This window comes from Lepisosteus oculatus, chromosome 29 (genome assembly GCF_040954835.1).
Source record: "Lepisosteus oculatus isolate fLepOcu1 chromosome 29, fLepOcu1.hap2, whole genome shotgun sequence".
Lineage (NCBI taxonomy): Eukaryota > Metazoa > Chordata > Actinopteri > Semionotiformes > Lepisosteidae > Lepisosteus > Lepisosteus oculatus.
Genome location: NC_090724.1, coordinates 9,564,444 through 9,573,442, shown reverse-complemented (window position 1 = coordinate 9,573,442; position 8,999 = coordinate 9,564,444). Strand labels below are relative to the sequence as shown.

At 53.7% G+C, this 8,999-nt stretch overlaps 1 protein-coding gene across 3 annotated transcripts; it reads left to right on the top strand.

The window, feature by feature from the left end:
- Window positions 1–305: 305 nt before the first annotated feature.
- LOC107079655 (AN1-type zinc finger protein 5) lies at window positions 306–7,221 on the top strand. Of its 3 annotated transcripts, none has more exons than XM_069186202.1 (6): window positions 306–594; window positions 2,358–2,538; window positions 3,237–3,336; window positions 3,867–3,982; window positions 4,322–4,432; window positions 4,801–7,221. In XM_069186202.1, the coding sequence occupies exons 2-6, from the start codon at window positions 2,388–2,390 to the stop codon at window positions 4,947–4,949; spliced, it is 627 nt and encodes a 208-aa protein (XP_069042303.1). In that variant the 5' UTR covers window positions 306–594; window positions 2,358–2,387; the 3' UTR covers window positions 4,950–7,221. The 3 variants fall into 3 exon arrangements, with proteins under 3 accessions (XP_069042303.1, XP_069042301.1, XP_069042302.1); XM_069186200.1 differs by having other exon boundaries at window positions 310–594; window positions 3,234–3,336; XM_069186201.1 differs by lacking the exon at window positions 306–594 and adding an exon at window positions 994–1,382 and having other exon boundaries at window positions 3,234–3,336.
- Window positions 7,222–8,999: the final 1,778 nt, after the last annotated feature.

The following is an 8,999-nucleotide window of genomic DNA, read 5'->3' as shown; positions in this document are numbered from 1 at the left end:
TGTTTTTGATTTGAGAGTTTTCGTAGTGCTTTTCTGATGTTTTTGCACTCTGTGTAAAACCACCTTTATTTGCTTTTGTTTTTTGGCAGTTTTTATTTTGTTGTTTTCAGCTTTGATTTTGATGCTAGTTTGTGAAATAGGTTATTTAGTCTTTGTGTGGCCAAGTTTATGCCTATTTTGTTGGTTTGGTAAGGACTGTTTAGGAATTTGTCCAATAGAATTTCCTCATCACGCAGTGCAGATTGATATCTGTCCAGACTGTGTCCCATCTGGTCTGGACGCCTGGTTGAGGTCGTACAGCTAGCTGGCCGGGTTGTGTCAGTGTGTCTCTGTGCTGGGGTGCTCTCTTCATGTAGAGTGTCATCTGACTGTGGTCGGGGAGAGGAGCCTGATATTCTAACAACATCAAAACAACATCGATAGAAAAGGGAATCGTAACTCTGGGGATGATGTCATCGTGACGTCAGGGCCTGTCCGCGGAATGACGGGATCCGAGGCTGGGCGCTGAGAGGCCGAGAGCGCAGGACGGTCTGGCTGCAGGGATTTTCCTAAATCTCCCGGAGAACAGAGACACCGCTACCCCACGCCGAGCAGGTATGGCGAACCTCTGTCGGCAGCGCGTCGGTCCCGGGCCGGCGAGGTCCGTGTGGCCTCGCCGCCGACAGCCCGTCTCCTCCCCCGGGCAGGCGAGCAGCGTCGCTCCGCCGCAGGTCCGCGGTTTCAGTTGAGCACAGAAGCCGAGGCGCTCGGGGCTCTGTGCCTGGGAGTTTGGGGAAGTGGGAATTTTTTCGAATTCAGTTTAGTTTGACATCGCTGAAGAACTATTTGTTTGTGTTTTTTGGGTATCGTGTATTAATTAAATAAAATCCCAAATTTTAGTCTATGGGATTGAGGAGACGCGGGTAGTAGGTGTATCGTATTATTGTGGTTATTTCATTTTCCTTTGAAGCGTTTATAAAATGCCGTCCTACAGACAGCTCTGTGTCACCTGCACCGGGGCTCGGCTCGGCTCTCGCTGGTTCTGGTCGGGTTTCGCTGGGCAGCTCGACCCGGAGCGACCATGAAAATTGGCTTATTTATGACCATGCGCTTTGTTTGCAGACAGTTGGTGTGTTTTGTGCCCAGATAAAGTTTACGAGAAAGACGGAAATGCCTTGAGTAAGTTTCCTCTGGGCCAGTTTGGATATTGATTGACACGTATTTTTTTTATTTAGAATTGATAGCGGCCCTCTGTTCCAGATGTTTAATATCGAGGAGCTCTTTATGTTCCTGTTGGAAGCACAAACCACTGGCTGAATTTTTTAATAATACGGTCTTTGAAGAGTATATGGAGTAGGCCTCAAAGCCTCGGACTGGATTATCGTTCCCTGGCTGAATTCCAGGTATTGTTTGAGGCGTTGCAAGACCCGCCCCTTTCGCGAATATGCGCTCGGTTATTGGCTGATGGACTCTGAAAACAGTCTAAATCTGCGACCTGATTGGCCGTGTGCGTGTCAGTCGGACCTGCCCGGAGTGTTGCTGGGCGGTAGTGTCCGGACACCGCGGGCTGTCCTCTGTGGTCCGAGGGCACTGTCCTGGGGCACTGGTGTTTCATCTGAGATCTTACCCGGTTCCTCTCCTCGCTGGAACATGTGTAGCAGAGCTCTCTTTAAACGTGTTGTGGAGTCTCGTTATCGGTTTTTGTTCTAAAAACGAAATTTATTTCACGGGAGAGTCCAACATAACAATAACTCAAAAACAAACTTCACCAACAAAGACCGCAGGACCGCAGTGTTTGGGGAGAATGGGTTCACGCTGATACAGGATGTGTCTGCAGCACTGAAGCCCACAGCGTCTGGCGTGAGACCTGTGTCCTCATGTCCAGTTGTGATCGAGGGGCTGGTTTGCTCTGGCTCAGTTGCTTGTACCTTGTCTGTCGCAGAATCCCATTCATCTGGGTTTTGAAGTGTCCCAGGGAATCAACCCATCCAGGCAGCTTGACCCAGGGCCCCTGGACTCCGTGAAGCAGTTTCCTCTGTCCACTTGAGTTCTCGCTGTCTTAATCTTTAGGGTTCTCCTCAGGGGGATGGATGTATTGATGTCGGGTAGCGGAGCTAGTTTGGGCACGGTGACGCCAACCCCCTGGGCTGGGGGAGGTGTCCTTGAGCTCACGTGGCTGGCCTTGCGGTGTTAAGTGATGAGATGCTGGTTGCCTTAAAAATGTTGAACCCTTAACTTATCTGTCTGGTTCCAGGTCCTTATTCCTGTTTCCTGATTTCTAATGGAGCCCCGTTCAGAACAGGCAGGGATATACAGAGTGCGCCGTTGTGGGACACCCTGAGATCAACCTGTCTGACCTTTGCCCTTCCTGCCCACAGGACTGCCCCCGCCCGCCCCCGACAGAGAGCATGGCTCAGGAGACCAATCACACGCAGGTGCCTATGCTTTGCGCCATGGGGTGCGGTTTCTACGGCAACCCCCGCACCGATGGCATGTGCTCAGTCTGCTACAAGGAGCACCTGCAGCGGCAGCAGGGCGGGGGCCGCGTCAGCCCCCCAGGTAAGGCTCACCTGATAGCTCATAGCACCAGGCCGTCGGGGGGGGTAGAGAGATCTGGAAGCAAATCATCGAGGAACGTGTTGGAGTGGGGAGCTGCATCGACGTGCGCGGGCCGCAGAGAACAGGTAAAGATTTATTCCCTGCTGAAAGGAAAAGAGACAATGTTTAGACGGTGGAGGTTCTTCAGGTAGAAACCTTCTTCACACCTCAGAAAGCTCCACAGCCTCTATGTTTCCTTTTCCTTTCAGCAGGGAATAAACCTTTACCTGTTCTTTGTAAAGGAGCAAGCAGAGCTCGATTCCACGCTGAAGAGCAGGAAGAAAGGTTGCAGCGTCTTGCCTGTAGAGGCTCTTCAGGTGTGAGGGGTGGAGAGGAGGGGAGGGGTCAGTGGCCACAGCAGGATGAGCAGGGGGCTGAGGGAGAAGTGTGAGGGGCCAGGAGCCAGAATCACACCTGAAGAAGATTTGACGGCTGAAACGTGTTCCTCCCATTTTCAGTGTGGAAATAAACCGTACCTGTTCAGACAGAGACGGTATTGAGGCGCGGAGACGGGGGACGCTGGCAGGCAGACAGCTGTCCTGCTGTCAGTCCCTTGCTGTGGTGCTGGGCTGACCGGCAGGAGGGCCCTGAGGGGCTGGTTAGTGGGGTGGGAGCTCGTTCTGGGGCGCCAGCTTGACCTTCTCCTGTCCCCGCAGCAGCGTCTCCGTCGGTGGCCAGCGGGAGCGCCGGGGTGTCCGCGGAAGGCAGCCTTGCCACCACTACGGAGGGGAGCCCCGACTTGGAGGACAGCAAGGCCAGGTAAGGGGGTATGAGTGCCGCACCTGTGTCTGGCCCTTCCCATCAGGGCCTGCATGGCCTGGCCGCAGTCTCGCTCTCTCACCAGGTGCCCAGTCACGCCGTCGAGGCTCCTTCTCTGGGCCCCCTGGAGCCCAAGATCCCGAGACGTGGCGGTCGTCTCCCGATCGGTCCCCAAATTCACGACCAGTTGTGTTTTCATACACAGAATCTAAATCTATGGTTCAATCTAAACTGTAATATACTTGTTCTGAAAAAAGTACTTTTTAAAGTTTCTGTATTTTTTCAGAACTTTAGAATGGATGATAACTGTCAGGTATAAACAACCATATTTAAGGAACTATTAGGAGCACAAATCTAAGATTTCTCCCTGAAATCACGCCCAGTAATTTCTGATTTCCTGTGAATCGGACGTGTATATTGGTACCTTCATAATGTTCGGTTTGTTCTTCCCCGTGACAGTGACCTGCTAATTGCCAATGATGATCCTTGTTTTCTCCTCTCCTGCTCGCTCTCCCTGGGGCTCTCTGTAGCTCCTCTGGCCCGGTCACCCAGCAGATGACAGCCATGAGCATCTCCCGTGACGATGGCGCCTCTGAGTCGGACCAAGCCGAAAAAGAGGAAGAGGAGGGTGGTCCCAGAGTTGCAGGTGAGGCCTGAGACCCTCTTGCCCCCAGTCCAGCGAGCCGGTCGTATTGACAGCCTGCAGGACTCCTAATAGCTTTATTTATCTTCTTCATCCCAGAAGGAGTTGACCATTATCCCTGATTTTAGGCTGTTAATATGATTCTAAAGGTTTGGGCTCTTCAGGGGTGAGCCTGGATATTTACAGAGTTTAGCAGGAACATAAATACCCCCCTGGAGAGGGCGGCGGGAGGCGCGGGGCCTGGAGAGCGGGGCGGGGAGAGGAGGCGCGGGGCATGGAGAGGGCCGAGGGAGGCGAGGGGCTAGTTGAGTCTCTCCCAGCCTGACGGCTCTCCCGGCACAGGGGCGGCTCTGGACACGGCGCAGGGCTCCGCCGAGGGCAGCGACAAGATACCTGACAAGAGCAAGAAGAAGAACCGCTGCTTCACCTGCCGTAAGAAAGTGGGCCTGACAGGTAGGACGGGGGCCGGACAGGGGCGGGACTGGGCCGGGGCCGGTGTGGGGGACGGGCGGGACTGGGCCGGGGCCGGTGTGGGGGACAGGGGCGGGACTGGACTGGGCTGGGTCCGGTGAGGGGGACGGGGCAGGGCCGGGTCTGGTTAGGTGGACGGGCTGCACTGGACCCGGGTGAGGGCGACAGGGGTGGGACTGGGCCGGGTGAGGGGAATAGGGGCAGTTTGGGTTGGGAGAGGGGGACAGGGGTAGGTCGGGTCGGGTTGGGGAGTCAGGGGCGGGACTGGGCTGGGTCAGGTGAGGGGGGCAGTGGGGAGGAATGCAGCCCGGGTCAAGCCAAGGTGTTAATGGCTGCGATGCTCCTTGAAGGGTTTGACTGTCGCTGCGGAAACCTCTTCTGTGGGATCCACCGCTACTCGGACAAGCACAGTTGCCCATACGACTACCGGAGCGAGGCGGCCGAGAAGATCCGCAAGGAGAACCCCATCGTGGTGGCGGAGAAGATCCAGAAACTGTGAGGGATGGTGGGATTACATCTGAACGGTGACTACGGAACAAAGGTGGATTGGCACGGACACCCGACGCGATGACCTTCTCTCTCTGAGGCCGACGTCTGTCTCCTGGAGACCTGCGATTTCTGTGGAGACGCGTGGGTCCTGTCTGGGGGAGAATAAAACCAGCGCAGACCCCCCCCACCCCCCCATTCCCCCTCTCTGTGGCTGTGAGGAGTGGCATGTGAGTGTGCGTGAGTGAGAGTGGCGTGTGTGGACAGTGAGTACTGTGGGGGGGCAGGGGGTTGGTGAGGGGGGAGATTGCATCCGTTTGGGGGTGGGGGGGTGCCACATTTTAACCCTTAGTTTTTTAACTTGGGGTGTATTTGTGTGAATGTTTATTTTTATATTTGGGACCCCCATGCCGTTTCTCCTGTGAGCAGTGTGTTGGGGGTGGGGGGGTGTCCTGGTCGTGTGTCCTCTGGGGGCGTGGCTGTGCTACTGGGCCCTGGATCTTACAGATTCAGAGACTGGGGCGAGTGGTATTGAACAGGGTCGCGGTGGAGAGGGTGTTTTCTGCAATATTAACAAAATGACAGATAAGGGATTCATGTGGGATTTGTGGAGCAGGCCAGTGTGTTTCGCAGAGCGCAGCCCGAGCCTGGGCTGGTGTCCTGGAGTGGAGGGGATCAGACTGTTCCTCAGAATGGGCTCAGGGGTCAGTCCACCCCAGCATTGCCCCAGTGCGCCATGCATCACGGAAACCCCCCCCACCCCATGCTCTCACAGGGGCATCCTGTGTGGAGGGAGGTTTTTGTGCTGTGAGTGCCTGCTGACTTGGGGTGCAGAAGGCGAAACACCCAACCCCCCAACCCTGCGTAGTGGAGCTCGGTCCCCCTCACGCTGTTAGAGGTGGAGTTGATCGGTAACCCCCAGTCTCTGCTTTCAGTTTGCTTTTCTGTTGATACTGTGAGTGCGTGCAGTTGCCGGATGTGAAGGGCTGGGCTTGGGCAGCCTTGTGATTGAGGTCCTGTGCTTCTTTCATTTTTCCTGTTTTAATGAGCGTATGACACCAGAGGATCTATATTAATATATTGTAGTTAGCTTGGACTGTGTGATTGCGTTTTATTTATTTTGTTGTTGAGTTGGTTGGTGTGAACGGGAGGATATGGGTTGTGTGTAACAGTTTCTTGAACTGTGGGCTGCATTCTGATTAAAAAGGGGCAGAAGCACATTGTTTTTCCACACCGCAGTACTAACGTGCTCTGCCTCAGGAGCTGCTCTAGGTGTCGGGGTCACAAGCAGCCTGTGTCCTCTCCTGCTTCCGGAGGTTGGTTTAAACTTGTGGAGCCAGCAGGAGGATTATATTCTGCCAGTAGAATCTGTCCTGGACCGCAGAGCGGGCTCTTCTGTCGTGGAGCCGAGGAGCACAGCCCTGCCAAGACTGCTGGGGAAGTGAAAGCCCACAGCCGGGCTGCCTCTGGACTCGGCAGTACCGGCACCAGTTCTTTCACCGACTCGGGGAATCCGTCAGGAGCTCAGGGAAACCTGTCCCTGTGGCTCCGGCACCAGGACAGAGGAATGAGGTTCTGGAGTGCCTCAGTTTTCCTAAATTGGTGTATTTCCTTTCCATGTATATTAACAACAATAGAGAATCTAGAACATGCTTCAGTCTTATGGATATCCAGCACAGCAATTAGATTTTTTAAATCAGACTCAATAGTGCTTTGTTACAACATGGGGAAGGGGCGCCCTGGGTCCTTTCAGCTCATCTCTGTGACGGGCTGTCTCTCTGGTGCTTTAATTTTAATTGAGCCATAATTGCTTTAAAGACTCCCACTTTCTTGGTTGCTGGAGATCAGGTGGAGTTAAGGATACGTACACAGACCGCCAGAGAAGACGTGGGGGGAGAGTGTGATCAGGGGCTGCACCTCATCTGTAAATGTAACTGTTTTAATTGTGAGGAGGTAATTGTTTTAATTAGCTCAGGTGAAGCAGATTTTCAGCCACTGATTGCACTGAGATCTCTGGTGCTGGAGACTCACAGTTCTCCAGACTCTGCAAACCGGCAGCTGAGCCCCTGGGAGGACGAGGGCTGATTTGGTCCAGTTAAGACTAATTGCCTCAGCTAGATGTGGCTCCTGAGGGAAAATGACTTGTGGCCCCAGAAGACCCTCGTCAGACCCCTACCCCACACCGCCCCTGTCCTCCTTCACCATCCAGGGAAGACACCTGTTCCTTTAGGATTGTATGACTTCCAAGTATGAAATAAAATCACAAAGTTTATTTTAAATTTAAATGGCTGTGTTCTCTTTACTTTGTGGTCCATTATTCCTGGGCGCTGGTTCCGATTAACCAGCTTGGAGAAATGGTTTGCAGCTGGGATCCAGGTGTCGGGAGCTGCAGAGTGAGCGAACGGGGGAGGGGGAGGGGAGATGTTCTGGTCCTTCTGCTACTCTGGTCGAGGCAACGACAAGTAAAATGGCAGCGGTCTGTGAGCACGCAGACCCACATTCCACAGATGTTTGATCTGAGGGGCTGCAGTGCAGTGAGCAGAGCTCTGTACTGGCGAAGACCTTGCTCCAGGCCGAGTTCCTGCTCTGCAGCAGGGACCGGGCCTCCTCGTTTGAAAGGTGCCATGCAGCAGCGCCCTCTGGGTGGAGGTGTGGCTGTACCACAGCTGCCAGAGAGGGCTTCGTGGTGCCACATCAGCAGACGGCACAGTTGGCTTGCGGCGCCTCCTTCCAATTCATCAAGCTTGTTTGTTCCTCTTCCTGCAGTGAGGGCTCGGGATGGTTTAACCCACGAGGCGCCAGCCAGCTCGGGACGTGTGCTCCCAGACCAGGGGTTCGGATCTGAGCTGAAGGTGGTTGAGGGCATGGTTATGTCTAACAATGTAAGAATAGTTGTTGTAGTGTCACGTTATATTTCAGTATCCTCTAGAAGACTGAAATTGTCTAGTTCACTTTATGGTAAAATCTTCTTTTCCAACTTCTGACTCTCTCCCTCTTCCCTTATTCTGCTCCATCTCCGACTCCCTCTCTCCCTCCCTCAGTCTCCCAGTCCCATATCTTTACAGGATACCTGAGATCTGGGTGTCACTGCTTCTGGATCCTGACACCTCAGGCTGAAACACTAAACTAAACAAAACCACCGCAGGTGTGACAGTGCTGAAGGGAGGGACAATTGGAGCACTAAATCAGACAGATACAGGAGAAGGGAGAAGCTGAATGCTGAAACCCTGCCTGCAGAAATAACCAGCATACCACCTGCCACCAAAGGTTTCAAGGGTTTTGGGGTGGCTGGTGGTATCCTGGTTATTTCTGCTGCTCTGCAGTCCTGGGTTTCAGTCCTGATTGGGGCACATTCTCTGCAGAGTTTGCATGTTTGCATGCGAACCTGCCCAGCGATGGGCTGGTGTCCTGACTAGGGTGAACTCCCAACCTGCGCCCTGTGCTTCTGGGACAGACTCTGGGGAACAGAACAGTCAGGGTTTTACTGCTGTTCCTTTATTGGTGTTTTAGAAAAATATAAGAACAGAGCAGGAAACGTGGGCCATCTCTCTTCCTGTCTGCCTGCCTGTTTGTGCGTGTGAGCCTGTCGCTGCTCTCGAATGTAGGCGATACATGTTCACGAAAGCTGAACTCCCTGAACCAAGATGCTGCGGAGATGCTGATCAGGAGACAGATGTTCTCTCTCTGCCTCAGCCTCTGCAGTTTCCGTGGTGTTGGGTATCTCGGGTGATCTGTTTATGCTGGAGGTGTGAATCAGCTCCCCTCACCCCCTAGGTATCCCTGCTGTCTCTCCTCTTCTCCTGCTCTCCCTACCTGCCATGTATCAGACCACCCAATTAAAACTAACAATTGTTTTGTTCTGAAGAAAGCTGGCCTGGTTTTTAACACCGATATTGTTTTCTTATTGCGTCATTGCTTTTTAATCTGTACACGGCCCTAGGAGAGGGTGCCACGGTGTCTCTGTGGCTAAGGATCTGCGTCTGTGACTGAAAGGTTGCCGGTTCAAATCCCGCGGCCGGCAGAGGAATCCTACTCCATTGGGCCCCTGAGCAAGGCCCTTCAC

Excerpts from the sequence above, each read along its gene's own strand:
- LOC107079655 (XM_069186200.1), top strand. The coding sequence starts at position 2,388 with ATGGCTCAGGAGACCAATCACACGCAGGTGCCTATGCTTTGCGCCATG. Across the intron at positions 3,337-3,866 it reads TTGGAGGACAGCAAGGCCAG|CTCCTCTGGCCCGGTCACCC; the intron begins GTAAGGGGGTAT and ends GGCTCTCTGTAG. Across the intron at positions 3,983-4,321 it reads GGGTGGTCCCAGAGTTGCAG|GGGCGGCTCTGGACACGGCG; the intron begins GTGAGGCCTGAG and ends CTCCCGGCACAG.